The 20354-nt window shown below is 43.0% G+C and overlaps 2 protein-coding genes across 2 annotated transcripts in view; both read left to right on the forward strand.

Annotated features, from left to right (window-relative positions):
* The window catches only part of LOC105355327 (NACHT, LRR and PYD domains-containing protein 12-like), a 1049862-nt gene that overhangs the window by 510736 nt on the left and 518772 nt on the right, over window positions 1–20354 (forward strand). The window lies entirely within an intron of this gene.
* On the forward strand, window positions 7151–9075 carry LOC111948740 (NACHT, LRR and PYD domains-containing protein 12-like). Its single transcript, XM_023963107.1, has 3 exons — window positions 7151–7348; window positions 8492–8665; window positions 8918–9075. The coding sequence occupies exons 1-3, from the start codon at window positions 7179–7181 to the stop codon at window positions 8925–8927; spliced, it is 354 nt and encodes a 117-aa protein (XP_023818875.1). The 5' UTR covers window positions 7151–7178; the 3' UTR covers window positions 8928–9075.

The following is a 20354-nucleotide window of genomic DNA, read 5'->3' on the forward strand; positions in this document are numbered from 1 at the left end:
TTAGTTGAAGAAATTTCCAAAGCAGTTAACAAAAGAAATATACAATAGGAGTTTTCATTAGTTTAAAGAAGGCTTTTGATCCATAGATCATTATATCTTGATTTCTAGGTTATATGCAAATTGGGTTAGGGGAATTGCCCTAAACTGGCTCACCAGTTATTTACAAGAGGGACAGCAATATGTGCAGTTTGGAGGTAATAAGTCTGATCACATGAATATGTTTGTGGACTTCCATAAGGCTCAAATATAGGACCTAAATTCGTTTTTAAATACATAAATTATACTTGTGATATTTCTAAGTTGTTACAGTTTTATTTGCAGATGACACTAACCTTTTCTGGTATGGTGAATATCTGAAAACCTTTTCTAATAGTATTGAAAAGGAAATGATAAAACTTAAAATTTAGTTTGGATACAATAAATTATCTCTGACAAACAAAAACACAGTTTATGGTATTAAATAAAAAAGAAAAACCATTGACAACATGACTAAAGAACATGTGTCTGAATTTAAAATTTTACTTTATGTAAAAACTAAAGTAGCCTATAAGCTTTTTGTTTTGAACAAATCCAAATACATTTTACCATGTCATATTATGCACATAGTAATTATAACAAAAAACTTTGTTTGTATGGCATAAAAATCATAAAGTGCTTCACACTAAAACGCGGTAAAACACAGAATAAAAAGAATTACGAAAAAGCTATTTTAAAAAAGATAGGTTCTTTAGCTGCTTTTTAAATAAAACACTGAGTCAGCATATCTGAGGCTGAAAGGAAGGGAGTTCCAGATGGATGGAGCCACTGCTGCTAAAACTCTGTCACCTTTAGTTCTTAACTGGGTTCTCTTAACAACCAGCAGACCCTGGTCACATGATCTCCGGGACCTGCTGGGAGTGTACGGCTGCAAAAAGTCTTTTATGTAGACCGGTGCTTTGTTAATAAGAGCAGTGTGTGTTCAAACCAGGATTTTAAAATGCACTCGATAGCGGATAGGGATTAAAATTAATAACGGGGTAATGCGTGAAAACTTGGATGAATTGGTTAAAAGCCTTGCAGCAGCGTTCTGGACAACCTGGAGCACCTTTAAAGGCTTTTTGCTTAAACATGTCAAGATGGAGTTACAATAATCAAGATGAGAAAATACATAAGCGTGGATTGGCATCTCCATCTCAGAACGCGACACAATTGGACTCAGTTTTGCTTCTCAGATGATATAGACAAGAGCAAAAAAGTGACACGACATGAGAGTCAAGGAATAAAACTGGGTCTAGTTGTTACCCCGAGGTTCCTGACAAAGGGTGTGAAAAAGGAAGCAAGTGGACTGAGCCAGGGGACTATGTGAGGGAGTCAACTGTCAGGAGCACAGACAAGGACCTCAGTTTTGGCTTCATTTTGTTGGAGAAAGTTATTGTTTATCAACTCCCTTGACTGAATCCAGACACCTGCGTAAAATCTGTATTTAAAAGAAAACATCCTGGGTTATAAAAGACACATAAAGCTGAATTTCATCAACTTAAAAATGATAAGAATTATCATTAAGAGAACTTAAAATATGCTGCAAAGGCAGCAGATATAAAATAAACAATAAAGGTCCCAAAACTGAGCCTTGTGGCACACCAGAAGTGAGGGACTCAGAAAAGAACTTAAACTTGGAAAATACAACATAAAATTATCTAACAGTCAGATAAGAGGAGAACCAGTTTATAGTGGATCTGGATACCCCAACAAAGTTTTCAGCCTGTCCAAGAGGATGTATTGGTCAACAGTTTCACAGGCTGCGGTCAAGTCCAGTAAGAATAGCACAAAGCATTTTCCTGAATCACTCTGCAGTCACTTACGACAGCTTGCACTTTGCAGGATGTCATTATTGACCGTGAGAAGGGCTGTTTCAGTGGAATATGCTCTGCAAAAACCTGACTGAAACTGATAAAAAATGTCTAAAGCAGTTGTAAGTTGTTTAGCAATGGAAGATTAGAAATAGGTCTATAACTGCTCAAGAGGTAGGGGTGAAGACATGTTTGAGCAGAGATGTTGGAAGCACATCAAGAGAGCAAGAGAAGGACTTCATTGTGCCAACTAACCTGACAAGCTCATTGAGAGAAAAGGGTGAGAATGTGTCTAGAATCACAGGCCGAAGTGAACTAGAAACAGAAACAAATCTGTCTCACACAGAGAGCTTCTCACAGATCTGACTTTTTCAATAAAAAATCATATCAATTTTTCACAATCATCATTTGAATGGATGGGCAAGGCAGGTGGGCCGGGCACAACGATATCATTAATGGTGTTGAATAGCACCTTATACTTACCTCTGCTTTTGGAAATGAGATTGGTGAAATAAGCAGCCCTCGCATCTCTAACAGCACTGTCAAAAGAAACTAAAAGATAGTCCGGGATCCTTATGATGAAGGAGATGAAAATGTAGGTGAGTTCTTTAGTTTTAATGGGACAGGCTTCATCTATGATGGAAAAACTATTACTACTGTTAAAAATACATAGTAAAGTATTAACATCGGTACACGGACAGAGGACCAGATGAAAAACTTTAGAAAAGGCCTCAGCTGAGGAGGAATTTAAAATAAAAATGTCTTCAGAAAAAATATTTAATATTTACACTTAAAGTAAAAACAAGGTCGAGTATACTACATTTAACATGTGTGAACCCAGACACATGTTGCATAAAATTAAAGAGTCCATGACACTGCTAAAACTACTGGCACAGAGGTCACAGTCATTAATATGAATGTTAAAATCACCAATCAATCACTAACCATCAGGTTAGACAGCTTCATATTGGAAGATTTAAAAATAAATCGCTGAACTCCTTTAAAAATAAGCTGTTTGGTCTAGGTGGATGCTAGGCAACAGCACAGTACAAAGGGTTCTTGTCCCTGACTTTGATCACCTGAAGCTTGAAAGATGAAAACTGAATGACGCTCACCGAGCGGCACAGGAGACGACCCTGAAAGACCGCAGCAACCACGACCGGATGGCCCAGGCCATCCAATGAAGGAGTAACCAGCCGGGCAGAGTTCGATGAGAGATGAGTGATCGGAGTCCTGCCGCCAGGATTTAGTCAGAGACATAAGATCTAAGTTCCTGGAGTCTCTAAGTTCATTTAACAAGAACAATTTGTTGGCCTTGGATCGGGCATTGAAGAGTGCCATGCTCAGAAGGGCGGTAGCCCGACTCTTGTTGCCAGAGACCCCTATCAGGGGGGCGCAGGAGCTGAGGGTCAGATCCCAGGCCATCCGAGAATCCAGGGAAGGAAAGACAAAACTACAGCCAAGAACGTCTTCCCCCATGGGGCAGTGGAGATGCCAGGTATTTAAAGTCCTATCCTGCAATTACATGCATCCACCAATCTTCCTCCCTCCTATTCCTGAGTATGCACCAGTCTCTCTTCCTCCAATCCAGTACAGCCACAACGCCTTAGTGCAGCAAACCAACACACATACAAAAATAACTTTCACCCCTACACAAACACTTAATATACAAAACAAAAAATAAAATGAAAAACATTTGCACAAATACGACAAGGTTCGTAAAACTTCTAAAACTGGAAATACCACCAACCTTTTTTCTCACCTGAAGCTGAGCCAGCAAGCATGTTCAATCTTAGACTGAAATGAACAATGATTCTCCAGCAAGAACAACAAAGGTCAGACCTGCACAACAGCAACATTTTAAACTACCAGAGAAATTCTGACAACTTGCTTGTAGGCCAGCTAATTCACAGGATGTTGTATTTTTTGTCAATTTAATGTTCTAACGCTAATGCTAGTGGTTTTACAAAATTGGAATACCCTTTTCACCCGAGGCTCTGCTAAAAATTATCTCCACAGCTGTTGCAGAGGAAGGACAGTGCACTCAAATAGAGCTGTGACGGTGTCGGATTTTTCATCACCGCGGTGATGAACCACCAGGGGGCGCGGTGTCGCGGTTAACCGCAGGCCCCCCCCCCCCCCCCCAAATAAAAAAATCCCCCGGCGGCCGCATCATAAATAAATACAATTACAACGTAGTAGTCTTTATCATAAAATAACAGTAACAACTAACTACTACCTAACTAATGAACTAACTATTGTTGGAAAATATAATCTTTCGCTTTGAGATTACTTTCCTTGTTGCATGTTCAAAAAAGTCGAGAAGAAGAAAACCACGGGATTCGGCCGGATTAAGTTTAACAAATTTATTCCCTAACAATATTTCTAAAAACAGAGTAAAACAAAATAAAACAGATCATCTGGGTTCCCAAAGTTTCAGAGCTTACACAGCGCCGAATTACAAACGTCTTAACGTGTCAGCCTGTTGGGAACACCGAAAGTTCCTCTGTCCAGCTGTTTTAACATCTCGGTTTCAGCCTCCTCCTCCGTAAAACAGCATGGCGTCCAGACTCCTCCTCTGGACGCTCGGATTGGCTGGCAGGGAGCCTGCCTACCTCCGTCAGTCCATATTTGGAATTACAGCATTTTGGTCCTAGCTTCCTGCTTCAAACGTCCAGGGGGGTTATTTCAAAGACGGACATCTGTCCGACCACCAACTGTGTCCCCATGGGGGTCCAGCACAGTCGCCCGGATCCTTCTCCGCAGGCAATCAGTCCCAACTCTTTGTCCTTCTCATGTGAGTTGACACCTTCAGGGGTTCCCATGAATTGAATTGAATCCTGGAGACAATTTAATTCTGGTCCATGTCAGATCTACAGTTAAGGCTTCCAGATGGTCTTAGAAGATCAAAGACTGTTTTCTCCTGAAGGGGGTTGGAGGTTGGAGCTGCATTCCTGAAACCTCTCACATATGCAACTTAAAGAAGCTTCTTCAAGGTTTTAAGGATGTAAAAGCACACACTTCAGCAAATGACTTATCTTAATGTAATAAAATGTAAGACTGAAAACCCTAATGAATTTACCAAAAAATATAAATTCCTTCACTATATATAAAGCCCATATAGGTGTTGTGGATTGACTGTGACTGTGTGGGTCAGCGCTGCATGTACGTAGGAGGAAGGTGCGCACACGTGTGTTGGGGGTGCGTGTTGATCCCTCTGCAGCGGACCGTTCTCTAGCTGCACGCGAGCCGTCACCTGTGCTCTTTGGTACACACATCTTCTCAGAATATTAAATATTGCCCAGTAATAAACAGACTGCAGACACTTTGTCATTTTTCCGGTAGCCATGAAGAACACGGGGCAGGAGGTTCCGCCTTTGTTTATACAGACACGTAACGTTACGCTGCAAAAAATAGTTCCCAAACAAAACATGTAGTGATATTCATGGAAATCTAACAGTGCGCGTTCATGTTTGGAGTGAAGGTGAACCCTAATAACCCCCCCCCTCCTCCCTACACACACAAAATCCTCCGGCGGGCGGCCGTGTCGCGCGCCCTTAAGAACGCACGCAGCTTGAAACGGAAATGAATACAATGTAAATTAACAATTAGAACGCAGTAAATTTGTCATATTTCCTCGCGAGACGAAAGGTCTGTTGTAGAATGAGTTTGTGTGCTTCTGAAAGCGCGCTCCTGTGTGTAAAGGGAGCCGCGTGGCACGTGCAGCGCGGAGGCACTGAGAGCGCGCGCCTTTGAGAGAGAGCGGTGGGAGAGAAGGAGAAAACAGTCTGAAAGAAAGAAGGAAAGTCTGAACACAGGACTAGCAGAAAAAGTCAATTATCAGGAAAGATGAATGTGTTTAATGTGTTTATTATAGCTCCATTCACGCGCCATATGCAAAACTTAACAAAATAAAAAAAAAAACGTGCGGTGATGCGGTTATCGTCACAGCCCTACACTCAAATATCTGTTACAGAGTCATTCTACCTTCTTCAAAGGCCCAAAGTGCTTTACAGTCACAGACCCATTCACCCATTACCACACAATTTCACAAACTGTTGGCGGCTCCACTGCTGAACACTAGCGCCAACCTTCCAGCAGAGGCAAGGTGGGGTTCAGTGTCTTGCCCAAGGACACTTCGACACATGGGCGGGCAAGGCGAACCCGCAACCTTCCGATCAGAGGTCGACAGCCCTACAACTGCTGCCCAGGAAGAGAGAAGACGTAGATCAGAGTAGAGGACAGAACCTCAGTACACCATACTTTCCCTAGCTTTTGGTAAAGGTTAAGCCTAGGGTTCAGGTCAGGGCTAGGCTTTCGAAAAGGGGTGGGGGCATAGAGTGGAGTCTTGTCAGCAGTCTGTGGGTTTGGTCGTGAAAAATAGATTGTACTTCAGGCAGGATCTGGAGATCCCTTGAAATTATTTGTGTTTGCAAGGGGATCAGATCATCCCTTGAAATGTGTGTGGTGCAAGAGTCAGGTCAGGAATTTAGGATTCAAGATGAAGAAATACAATTTAATCTGACAGTTTTGAAATCCAATGTTTAAATCAAAGCAAAATCTATTGGACATTAAATTGTCTGGTTTTTTTTGTTCCATAATTCAAATGACATTTTTTTCCAACTTTCAGTTCAATCTGCATTTCTGCCATACATTTTGTGAATGTATTTAGTAATTAATAATTCAGGATGATAAATTACATTTAAATTCCTTGTCTGTTTTTACTTCATTTTAAGGTATTTCAAATCTATTGTATTTAATTTACCATAATATTTTGGGTAAAAATCCAAAAGAAATAGCTAAACAGTAAAAATGCTTGCAGTCATACCTGTATCTTTCTACACTTCCAATAATTTGTTGGAAAGTTCTATTGGAACTTTCCAACATGAAATCCAACGTTTAAGATGACGCCACCCTTGCATTGACGTGTTCTCCCTACCATGACAAAGGTGGAAAGATTTCCTATAATCCATGGAAACCAGAGAGGTTCACAAATCTTTGAAGAAAAAAGGTTCAGCGCACTGTCTAGTGGGTCTAGATGACCCAACTCCCAATGCTAAAGTGCCTAGGGTGTGCTTTTTGTTCCTCTGTTTTGAGAGGAACCAGAGTGTTTAGTGTCTGCAGAATTTTCCATGGAACAACTGAATGCTGTTATTCTTTTCTGTCCTCTTCAGTCTTCATCCGAATCTGTGTTGAACCTGGTCATCAAAAATTTTCAGTCTGTAAATTCAAAATGTAATCTGTCAGTCTGTCATCAGGGCGGTTTCCACCGGACTGAATCGACCACATTTCTGGACTTCCAGCTGCATCACTGCTCCTGAACACACTGTTTTGTCTGATTTCAGATTGATGTATTGCAGTTTGTCAGAGATCAGCTGTAAATCTATGGTCTCAGCTCTGAAGAAAAACCCGTCCAATCTGACAGAACTGGACCTGAGCTGGAACGAACTGCAGTATTCAGGATTTCTTCATTTGTGTGGTTTTCTGGAGAGTCCAGACTGCAGACTGCAGACTCTGAGGTCAGACTCCATGTTTCAGTTGTGTTCAGATCATTATGAGTACAGATGATGACATGACTACAAAACAACAATTTTACATTAATGTGATTTTTTGTTCTCCTAATTTTACTTTGGTGATTTTTTTTTAAAATATTGCTAAAGTGCCATAGTATTTTTGTTGCTATGCAAGCAATAAAGAAGGTAGAATATATTTTTGTTGCTATTAAATTGATTGGATGATACATAAGGAAGAGTGACAGAGAGGAGAAATGATGAAGTCATGAGGAGAAGGTGGTATACTCGCGGCAGTCCAGCAGAGATGGAACGTTAAGAAAATATGTTAAGAAGTCCGAGGAAATCCTGGGTGTAAAAACTAACGAAAAGTGAGTCCAGAATAACCTGTTTATGGTTATGAAAGTTGTTCTGGACTTTAAGGATGTGAGCATGCTAGTCAGTTGGACTTAGCTAGTTTAGCATAGCCTGCATGGGACTGTGGAGTTGGAGTTACTAACACAGTGGCTGAAAACACCGGGACAGCACGAAGAAGATGGGAGTCTAGTGAGTGCAAACACACGCTCGATAAAGGGTTTCATTTTGACTCTAACAGGACTGTCAGAGTTTATTGTCGGGCTGCAACCAGTTTGGATCTGGACCTCGTGACCTGCTCTCGAAGTGAACTTAAGAAAAGACCTAACATAAATATCCAAACTCCAGACAACAGGCCTGCATCATGGGAACATTGAGGTTCTAATTATTCAGGATTTAAATTATAGAGGGGACCTGTCTTCTCTCCGTGCATGGTGGCTTCCTCCCACCATCCAAAAACATGCTTCATAGGTTAGATGGCAACTCTAAATTGTCCCTAGGTGTGAATGTGTGTGTAATTGTGGCCCTGCAACAGACTAGTGATATGTTCAGGGTGTCCCCTGCCTTCGCCCACAAGTGGCTGGGATAGGCTCCAGCAGCCCTGTGACCCCGAAAGGGAAAAAACGGTAGGAAATGGAAAAAAAAAGTAAGAACGAAGATAAATGCCATTTCAATTCCTCGTCTGTTTTAACGTCATTTCTAATCTATTGCATCATGTTTTTCCTGACGGAATTTACCAAGTTCCTGGACCTCCAGCTGCATCACTGCTCCTGAACGCACTTTTCTGTATGATTGCAGGTTGAAAGACTGCAGTATGCCAGAGATCAGCTGTGAAGCTCTGGGCTCAGCTCTGAAGAAAAACCCGTCTAATCTGACAGAACTGGACCTGAGCGGGAACAACCTGCAGGATTCGGGATTTCTTCCTCTGTGTGGTTTTCTGCAGAGTCCAGACTGCAGACTGCAGACTCTGAGGTCAGACTCCATGTTCAGTTGTGTTCAGATCAAAATGATGACAAAGTTGTGTTGACCCACAGTGAGCAGAAATGTCCAGATTCTGATCTGCAGCAGCATCTTCCTGCAGCTGCTTGTTCTCTTCAAAGATCTGCAGAAGAACTTCTTCTTTTCTTCCTGCAGCTGCTTGTTTCAAAGCTGTCTGCTGACATTTGTGCTCCACAAAGTTCTGCTTGCAGCCATCAGCTCTTCTTTGTGTCTTTGCTCCAACAGACTCCTTTAAAGCGCGTGCAGAAGAAGCAGCCGTGCACGCTCACATGCACTCTGAGTCCTGCTGCTGTGTTTCAGCAGATGCAGCTGAGAGTCCAGCGGCTGATGTTTGTGAGCAGACAGTGACAGAGTCATGCTGCAGCTGGATGCTGCTCTGACAGACACATCCTCCACAAACATCCTCACCTTTTCATCCACAAACATCATCACATCATCCATCAAAGCTCCCAGCAGCTTCTGACTCTTCATTCAGAGCTGAAGTCATGGATCAGGGATCAATGTCCAACATTTGCTGCTGACTCTTCCTCATCACTTCCTTCTTCTCTCTGCTTTGATCTGTTGGAGCTGAAAGTCTTTGCTTGAAGGGCTGCAGCAGAAAAGGACTGGAAGATCATCTCCTGAAAACTGGGATGAAGACTTTCCAGCATCATCTGCTGAAATTCTCCCATGATTCAGTGCTGTTTGAAGAGCTGAGCAGAAAGAGGAAGTGGACTTTTTCTGCTGTTGCTGCAGAAACATCAGTTGGTTTGGATGCAGCCACAGGCTGATGTTTGACTTTCACACATCTGGACTTCTTTCCTGAAGCAGCTGCATGTTGTCCTGAATGTTCCTGAATGTTCTTCTTCTCTGCTTCTGCTGGACTTTTCTGATCTGCTGCTGTTGCTTCACATCTTTGGACTTTTCTTGGACTTTCTGATCTTCTTCAGCTCTGAACTCTTTAGAAGAAGAGAAGGATGAAAAACATGAACTTTGTCTCTAAACTCAACTCTTTGTTCTGGATTCAGGTTGATGGGCTGCAGGTTGTCAAAGACCAGCTGTGCTGCTCTGGTCTCAGCTCTAAAGTCCAACACGTCCCACCTGACAGAACTGGACCTGAGGAATAACAACCTTCTTTCTTCAGATGTTCAGCAGCTCCAGGATCTGGTGGAGAGTCCAAACTCCAAACTGCAGACTCTGAGGTCAGTAGATGGTTGGAGTCAGTCCAGCTGCTTCCAGATGTTTGGTCCTAAAGTTAGTCTGAGAGCAAATATGCAGAGTTTCCTGTGAAGCTGCAGCTTCTCTGTCTTTCTGCCTTCTCTTTATAGATGGAAGGGGGTAGGCTGGTGAGTCTGATGTTCCTCCTGGAGGAGCAGAGAGGAGCAGCAGCAGCAGCTGGTCTCCAGAGATGTTGTGACTGGACGGTGTTCCTGGGAGGTGGAGAGCAGAGTGATGGAGGAATCAGAGGAAGTGGAGATGAGTGTCAGAGCTGCAGCATGAACTGATCTGAGATCAGCTCCACTGTTTTTCTCAGCATCAAGTGGACAGTTATTGTGCTGCAGCTCCCCCTGTGGACTGATGGAGAACTGCACTTCATCTTCTCATTCTAACTTAGTGTAAGGACGTTTTCTGCCTCTCTTCTCTCTTGTATTGGGAGCTTCTCTTAACTCTGTCCACACACTCTTGCCGTAGTTGCCGTAATTTCATCCCTATCAGCTGATGTCTGTGTTTTCTTGTGCATAAAGATGTTTTTTTTTTAACTTCTGTCCAAAAGCTGAACAAACAGATGAGAGCTGAGGGCCTCGTTATTTTGACACGTTCTTCTACTTGTAGATGATTTGATTGTTATTTTTTTGATCAGTAGATTCTCACATTGTTTAGTGTCATTTTCATCATTTCAGCTTTTCTACTCTTTGAAATTAGGATTTAGTCTTCATAAGAAATTTCCACTAATGAGTCAGCAGTTTGGATAACTTTACTGATGCACTGAACAGATTAAATAAATTGAATTTTCAAACAGAGAAGACGCCAGAAACGTCCACATGTCTTTTCCACAGCCTTCATCTACTGTGGAAACCTTTTTACAAATTCAACTTTAAGATTGAAATTTTGGGAGCCGGTTTAGCTCGTCCTGGTTTGCGGCGCCTTCTGTCCGTGAAACCAGGGTTCGAATTCGGGCTGCTCCCTGTTCCCTTCTCTACCTCTGTGCCGGTTCCAAGCCCGGTTTGAGAAGGTTGCGTCAGGAAGGGCATCCGGCGTAAAACATTGCCAAGTTTACCATGCGACTTGTTCGCTGTGGCGACCCCTGATGGGAGAAGCCGAAAGAGGAAGAAGAACTTTAAGATTGAAATTTTACAAACCAGTTTTCTTCATAAATATATTTCCATAACAAATGTGTGTATCTGCCATTTTAAATTTTTGTCGGTGCATATTTCATTATTTTATTGTTTTCCACAGATTTCTGATTGAACTTCCTTTTTCTTTGGTGTTTTTTGGGTGAAACTGTTCTTTTTCATGCTAACTGCATCTTAGTGTCAAAAGTCTTCTTCAAACTGAAAGCTGTCTGTAAAATTCCTGCAGCCTGTTTGGATCTAATAAATGCTCTTTTGAATCAACTCTGTGTTTTCTATTTGTTGGTTGGAAAAGAGCTTTGGAATGTTCAGGTGGTGCTGATGTCTTTCTAGATGGGGGTGGGCAGAACAGATGAGAGCTCCTCCCTCCTGATTCAGAGGGGAACAGTGGGCAGCAGCTGAAAGGAGGGAGTGGAAATGGGAAAAGTTCTCTGCACGTTTCTCCTTTCCAAGAACAGAGGGACACGACTCCATGAACAGCTGAAGCTAAAGAGTTGGAAAACATGCCCAAAGCTGCAGCACCACCTGCAGAAAGATGCTTCCTCTTCAGGCTCCGCCCCTCCACATCAAGAAAGATCAGAGTTTCTGCTGAGCTGCTATTGGAGCTTTTAGGGGGTCAGATCTTCAGGATCATTTGCTGTCAATGAAATCAGGAAGTAAAGTGTTTTTAAAGGTCAGATTGATGACATCATCAGTTGTGGAAACGCTGGAAAATGAAAATCCAGCAGAGAAGTAAACATCATGAACTGAGTCTCTTGATTTTAGGATCATCAAGCCAGAATCCAAGCAGCTCCTTCATCCTGATGAAGCTCCGCCCTCTGACTTTCATCAGTCATCTCCAGGCTCCGCCCCCAGTCTGCAGCAGGTTCATCTGCTGCCTCCATCCTCTCTCTGTGAGTCTCTGCAGAGTTTTTCTGCAGCTGCTGGTTTTTCTGCAGCAGCAGCAGCATCAGAGCCAGAGAGCCAAAGAAAGTGGAAAGTCTGAGAAGGAAGCAGCTCTGAAGCTCTGCAGCTGACGGTGCAGCTTCAGGACTCATGAGGAGGAGCACATGCACGGCTCTGATGCTGCTGAACGTCTGACTGAGATAATCCACATTCAGAAGAGAGTTTCAGAGTGAAAGACGTGTGGAAGAAGAGAATCCTGAAGGTTTCTGTGCAGACATGAACTCAGTCAGAGAGCGTCTGAATGTTGGAGGATCCAGAAGAAACCAGGAGCTCATGAAGGTGGTTCTGTTGGAGCAGAGAGCAGAACTCTGATCCCAGTTTCAGGAACAATGCAGGCTCATGTTCTGGACTGAAGAGTTCTCCTGAAATGTTCTGTTCAGACTTCTTCAGGATCACATCTGTGTGTGAATGTGGAGGTTTGTCTGAACCAAGCTGCAGCTCACTTTGAAGCTCCTTCAGGCTCACACAGCATCAATGACAAAGACTGAAGCTGCTGTGCTGCCCTCTAGTGGCAAACATGGCATCTGCAGCACACATTTCTGCATTTCTGCCTGATCAGCATGAAGAATGAGGACATTTGGTGTTTAAGACAGGTTCAAGATCAAAAATATAGCAGCTACATGAAAAAGAAAGAGCTCAGTCATAACTTTGAACATGAGAACATTTAAAGATTGTTGTTGACTGAAAATGAAAAACCTTTATGTCTCTGATTCATATGGAGTCCTATACTGTTCATAATTAAATAAATAAATATTTTATTAAATAAATAAATATGACCTCATGCAAAAACACAATCAACCAATAAATCTCTTATAAATATATAAAAAGATCATGAAATTGTGTAAAACCTGCACACGGATTTTAATTTAGCCATTATATTATTCAATATATTTCATTTTGCTTTAAAAACATGTTCATTATTTTAAAACAGCATTTTAAAATATTCATTTTAATCATGTGGAATATTATTATAATTCTACGTCTTTTTTCAGAACCTTGGATTTCAAAATCAATATTTTCCAAAGTAGCTTTGTTTTTATTTCATGTTGCTGTTTTTCACAATGGTTTATTTATTTCATGAAGAGCTTTTTCAGGAGAATGTCTCTGTCTGTCAATCAAACTAGACAAGGCGAAGACACTTTTGTGATTGGCTACTCCTTTACTCAGACATGAGCAGCAGCACCCTGACTACATCGATCGAAGATGCTTCAGCAAACGTGACGGCGCAATGCCCACTCCTCAACACTAGGGAGAGTATGCACCTAAACATATCCACAGTGTTACCAGAAATTGGGCAGTTTTGGTTCTAAATTTGCGGATAAAAGTGGCTTTGGGCGAGTGTGCATGATTTGGGTGGTTTTGTGGTCGGTTCGGCAATTTTCATCTTCTCATGAACATCTAGTAGTGGTCTAAGTTAGGCTGTGTGGTTGTTGGAGTTCCACTAAGCTTCCATGAACTGGAGTTTCCATGAATGCACCATGCCGCGTGTGGGAGGAGCTATCAGCTAATGTTTTTAGCCTGATAGCCACATGGAGCGGTTGCTTGTGCTCATCTCAGTAACAATGCATGGATGCACAATGTACATGGAGAGTGTTAAGATGTCAGAAACGTCATCGCAGGAAAGGTTCAACATTTTCCCTGAGAGGGAAAAATAAAACCAGAGGACCTGATTATAATCATTGTCTCATTGAAAATAGAAAAATATCATAAGGTTCAGGAGGCACAAGCAGGCTTGTCCCGCTTTGCGCAGCTGCCTGGTCTGTCTCTCTGTCGGTCCGCCAGCTCGTCTCCTGCGAGCCGAAAGAAGGCACGATGTGAGCTGTGAGTGAATGGCGTGAGAATGAGAAGTGTTTCAACCGGGGACTGAAAGACGTGGACGACCGGAGCTCCTCTGTGGTTTGGTCCACACAAACCCTCAAACTACAAAAACAGAGTCGTTCATGTTTGCATCTTCTGCAGCAGACAGATTGTTTGACTCTATTTGATCTCTAATGTCAGCAAAGCCGTGTGGATATCGCTGAAATATGTCACCTCTCTGACTGGCACACCACTGAGCGGGTATCGAGGAATAAGAGATGATTTCCATGGATGAGCCAATGAGCGTTTAGATCCCGCCCACTTTCACTGATTGACAGACAGACCCATTCTCCTGAAAAAGCTCTTCATGAAATAAATCAGCCATTGTGAAAAACAGCAACATGAAATAAAAACAAATCTACTTTGGAAAATATTGATTTTGAAATCCAAGGCTCTGAAAAAAGAGAGAATTCTAATAATATAAATAGATAACGTGCAAAACGACACCCATCTGGAACAACCCGGACATCCTTATTAACAAAAAAATGATTCACTTCCCAGCTTGGCAAGCAGGGGGCATAAAACAACTAGAGCACGTAATTACTGATAGAAGATTCATAACTCCCAAGGAACTTCAAGACAAATATGGAATAAATAACTTCTTGGAATATCAGCAACTTAAATCAAGTATTACTAAAAAGTATAAATTTAAAGACGACGATTTAAAGCTACCAGATGTAGTTACCACTCTGATTAATTTTTCAATGAATAGAACTCTCTCCAAAATATACAAACTTTTATGTAATTTAGATAACAATATTGCCCTTCCAACAAAAAAATGGGATGCAGATTTGAGCATCAGCACAGATGAAAGCTTCTGGTCAGAACTCTGTCTAAACACCTTTAAACTGACAAAAAGTCCAAATCTGCAGCTAATCCATCTCAAAACTCTTCACAGAATTTACTACACTGGACAGAGGATGTTCAAGATGGGTCTCAGTAACTCAGACATTTGCGAGCACTGTGATAATAATCTACCCGACAGCTACATGCACGCACTGTGGTTCTGCACTCCTGTCCAGGCTCTCTGGCAGCAGGTATGTGCCGATTTATCAGTCTGGCTTAAGGTTTCAATCACTGCCTCACCGTCACTTTGTGTGCTTGGTGACATGAGTGCCATCGATATAGAAGAAGGATTAGCATCTATCATTTTCATAACTCTTTGTATTGCCAAAAAAACTATTTTAATAAATTGGAAAAAAAAGAAAAATATAAACATAAGTCAACACAGAAATCTGCTGTTTGATCATATCAGCTTGGAAAAAATGTCAGCCCAAAGCTCAAGTAACTTTGAAAGAATTCAGTCTCTCTGGTCTCCTGTGGTTGACTCCATGACTTAGGGGGTGGGGGGCTTGGTCGTCGCTGCTCCTTGCCCCTCTGCTGTGGTTTGGGGTGGGGGTCGGGGCTTCCGGTGCCTGGCGGGGGCGGTGGGGGGCTCCGTTGGTCAGGGGGTCGGGTCCGGTGCCTGGGTGGGGCGGGCTGGGGCGCTGCGTGGTCCTCTGGGCTTCGGTGTGGGGGTGCGTGGTGGGGGGGTGGGGTAGTGGTCTGGCTTGGCTTGGGGGGGTGGTCCCTTTGCCTGTGCTGGGGGGGGGTTGGCGGGGGGCCCTGCTCGGGGGGGGGGGCCCAGCGGCGCCGGATGGGCTGCCCATCTGCACCTGGGGCTGGGATCGGCCCTTCCCTGGCTCTGGGACGGGACGGGACAACCCTCTCGGGGCCCCCGGTCGCTCTGGGTGTCACCCGCTTTGGCTGCGGGGTCTGGGGTGGGGTGGGGGGCTTGTCGGCCCTGTCCTGTGGGGGGGGCGTTCTGGGGGGGAGGGGGGGCCCAATATTGGTACGGGTCGGGGGGGCTAGCGGGTCGGGGACTCCGCTGAGGCAATCGGTGGTTGCCTCGGCCGGTTGGCCTCCTCGGTCCCGTCGAGGCCTGATCAGAGCTCCTCTAGGGCCGGCGTCTGGGGGTGGGGGCCTGGGCTTGCTCAGGGGGGGCGGCGCTTTCTGGCTCCTCTCTCTCTGTGTGGGGTGGGTGGTGCCGGGCCTGGGGTGTCGGCGCCTCCGGGGGTGGGGCCCCTGGGCTGGGTGGCCCTGGCCCCTTTGCTGGGGGGGGGCTGGGGCACGGCTGTTTGACCACCAGGGGACAGTCTACCAGCTGTCCCCAACTTACCCCCTTCCTTATATAACCTCATATTAGGGTGAGGGGGTGGGGGGTCTAGCCTGCGATGCGCCTTGGGGGGGGGGGGCTACTTGGCAGTGGCCCCCCTCCTATGGTTGCCGTATGGAGTGGGCCCCCCCTCTTTCGGTTTTATTTGCACCTTAGACATGTAGGGTCCTCGGTAGGGGTGGTGCTTGGACATCACTGCAAGCAAGCAGCAGATGTCCTCCTGGCACCCTACCCGCCAATTTTAACCGCACCTTAGACATTTAGGGCCTCTTGGTGTGGAGGGTGAGGGGACATCACTGTGAGTAATCAGGAGATGTCCCCTTAGTGCCCTACTCGCCAATTTTAACTGCACCCCCCTTAGTACACACACCCCTCCCCCTTCAATATATACACTCAAACATAAACACACACACATGCACACAAACACCCTCTCAAACACCCATACACGCACACACATTTTACAAGGAAGGTGGGACCTGGGTCCATCTGTCCCCTACCCCTTCCCTGGTGGGGGGTGCGGGCCCCTTGGCGATGCCGGCCGTGTTCCCTTGGGTGCCGGCTCCCTGGGCCCGGCGGTGCTCTCTCCGCACGGTGGGGGGGTTTATATAACACCTGAGCCGGGGGTGTTCGTGTCCCTGGGGGGTGGGTCCTGGTCCTTGCCCCTGGGCGCTGGGCCCCGCCAAACTTCCAACATGGCCAAGCCTGGTCGGGCCATATTTATAACACCCCTTGTGGGCCACCCTTTTTTCCCCGGGGTTCCCCCCTCCTGGTCGAGGGCGGCGGGCCCCTGCCTCGCTCCTCCCTGGACCAACCGTGGGCCGGGTGGGTGGCTGCCTGGAGTGCGGAGCGGGTCTCCCTTGGGGGGTCCTGGCTCGTACCTGGGGTCGGGGCGGGGGGATGCCCGGAACTCCTGGGTGGTGGTGGGGTGCTTGTCTCGGGCTGTGGGCGTCCCTCTCCGGTGGGGCCCTGCGTTGGGCTCTTCCAGCGCGGCGGGGGGGCTGCTTTCCTGGCTGGGCTGGGGCGGCGCTCTCTTTCCCTCCGCGCCTCCCTGCTCTCTGGCTCTGGGGGCCTCGCGGCGGTCCTCCTGGCCCTGGCCTGGGTGGCGGCTTGGTCGCCCGGGGGGCGGTTGTTCCCTGCCTGTTCCCGTATGGCGTTGGGGGAATTCCGGCTGCCGCTGCTGCTGCGGCGGGGGTCTGGGTGTGGCTGGGCGCTCCTCCTCCTTCTTTTCACATTCCACCATCCATTTTAGAAGAACATAAACACTCACTTGAGCACAGGTGTTAGCTCACCTTTGCACTAATAGTTTGCATGATTGAATGAATGAAAGATTTCACACTAGTTGGTTTAAAGGCATAGGTATGCGTTCGTGAACACTATCTGTTTTGTGTACATGTTGACATGTGGACATTTTTGCAGCTAGCAGGTGTGTTCATAATATTTGAGTGTGTGTGAACAGGCCCCGCCCTTTTTGTACTACATTTGAACCGTACCGTAATGATAAACAACCAGTAAACCTGTCTGCTCTATGGTGCTTCATGGTCTTACCCCCCTTCCCCTCCTATTATCACCCTCCTACCCCCCCCCCCTCTCTCTAACGTCCCTCTCTCTTCTTCCCCTCTTTCCTTTTCCGCTTTTCCGTCCGGTCCAACACCAAAGATTTTCAAACATGATTGAAATTAATAAAGTTTGGCCTCAATTACAAAAGGGGTTTATTCAGACATACCTTTGGTCTGTCTGAAGATTAATAACCCCTCTTGTTAAAATAAAATATGTCCAACACAAGAGGCCCTCAGCTCTCATCTGTTTGCCTAGCTGTTGGACAGGACAAGTTTAAAAATAAAAATAAAAAAAAAGAATTCTAATAATATTCCACATGAATAAAAATGAATATTTTAAAATGCTGTTGTAAAATAATTAACAGGTTTTTAAAGCAAAATGAAATATAATGAATGATACAATGGCTAATTTAAAATCAGTGTGCAGGTTTTTCACAATTTCATGATCTTTTTATATATTTATGAGAGATTTATTGGTTCATTGTGTTTTTGCATGAGGCCATATTTATTTATTTAATTAAATATTTATTTATTTAATTATGAACAGTATAGGACTCCATAGATTCTAAACCACAGTTTATTCAATAAAGTGGTCAAGTTTTTGAAGGTTTTCTTTCTAGATAAATGGACTCAATAGAAACATAAAGTAAAAACAAATGAAAGAAAACTCCAGACACTTTCTTGGTTCAGTTGAACAAACACCACACTCATAAAAGCATTTGCGATTTGTTTTAACTTTATTATATTTTTCACATAACTAATAACTCTGTATTTTCAACCTTAATATATAATGAACCTATGAGAGCATTTTTGTGGCTCCAACATTACAGTCATCCCTGGAAGGACAAAAGAACAAATGAATATTGTTTTAGTATTAAATTAAATTTAATATTACATAATATTAAACATTACAACTCTAAAATCTACAAAACCAGAAGACATTATTCCAATGAAAACACATATCGTTTATCTTTTTATGTAAACTGGATGTAATATAAAATTCATCACACAGTTAATGCAGAAAAACAAAAATAATAAATTAAGATTTCTTTGCAACATTAAATAAACTGATATTTTTTCTTGTCCAAACTTTTTTTATTGAAAAAGTCTTTATAGAATAAACAGTAAAAACAAACAGGGAAAAACGTTTTTATGCTTTTTATGTGAATTTATTTAATAGTAAAATCGAGGAAACTTCTCTTGTTTTTTCCACTTTATTCATTATTTCATTATTATTGCTTTTCTTTCGTATAGACATCTTTGTTCACTTTAAAGATTCATTTATCCATTACTATAGTTTAGAAAAAGATTAAACACATGTGTTTGAGTGTAGTTAGTCTGAGATGCGTTTTAGAGTCAAATCTGAAGACTATAATTATTTACAGTTTGATGACGTCACACACGCTCTCAATTTGTTTGATCAGAACAGTTTTTTTGTAGATTTTCTTTTCTTTATTAGTTCGTGAATTAAAACTGTTCTAAAAATACTGAAAGCGTTTTGAATCATTTTGAGATCCAGTTAAGTAGTTTATTCGTTTCTTTTTCAAGAAAGTTTCTGCACGTGACCCGGAAGTACACCGCACATGACGCTATCACTGAAAGCGTCATGTGCGATGTGATAATATCAGCCAATGAGTTATATCACTAGAGGAGACACGCCGGTTTTAGAAGCCTGGCCGACGGTGGCAGAGCGCGACCCCATCTTGGTGAGGTCGACGACGCCCACATGACAATGATTTCTATTGCTTTTAGTGGTGTCTAAGTAGCTTTTATATACTATATATATTTTTACAGTTATATATATATTTATACATATATGTAAATACATTATATTTATATATAATATATATAGATACATCATTTGTTGTTGTTAAAGAGAAACAGTCAGCCTTAAAAGCTCAAACTTTAATGAAAATGCATTGTTGCAGGACTTCTTACAAATAAAAAAATTATTACAAAAAATTTTAAAAAATAATATCTAAACATTTAGAAGTTCTAGACCTTTGACATGTAATTTAAATTATTTAGAAAAACCCAACAATAAGTCAATAATATACAAATAATAATAAATCAATAGTGAATCAATACAAACAATAAATAATAACAATAAATAAATAAGTCAATAATAAATAATAAAAACAAGTCTATTATTAATGATCATATCATATCATATCATATCATATCATATCATATCATATCATAGTACCAAAGTAAGCAAGATAGATTTATCCTACAACAAATAAAAACAATAGATTTATACTGATTCATGTGAGTGATCAGGGGCCTGTTTCAGAAAGGAGGTTCAACCAACTCTGAGGTTAAACTTGAACTCTGAGTTGGTCAATCGAGAGATTAACAACTCTGAGTTTTCTGTTTCAGAGAAGCTGATCGGAGTTAGGTCAATCAATTCTGAGTGGACTGATTCGGAGGTAAGCATGCGCACCGCGACTATAAGAAGCCATTATCAATGGAGCGCAGATATTACGAGTCACCATGGCAACCGTGGAAAAAAAGAGGTCTGCGTATTTTTCGCCAGCTGAACTTGCTGCTGCTACAGAGTTACAGTGAATATGAGCACATATTCCGGAAGAAAAGCAACACCGCTGCATCTGCAAAACAGAGACAGTTAGCGTGGGAAAACATAGCTGCTCAAGTTAATGCCTAAGTTTGCATTTAAATCATTGTTATAAAATATTGGCTGTAATAAATAACTTTTTAAATAGCGTAAGGTGTGAAATAAAAAATGGCGATATTTAGGTGTACTTTTGAAAGTGTTATTCCTGGTGTAATTGCATGAAATGCTGCACAGTGTACAGAAC

Source organism: Oryzias latipes, chromosome 2, assembly GCF_002234675.1.
Source record: "Oryzias latipes chromosome 2, ASM223467v1".
Taxonomy (NCBI): Eukaryota; Metazoa; Chordata; class Actinopteri; order Beloniformes; family Adrianichthyidae; genus Oryzias; species Oryzias latipes.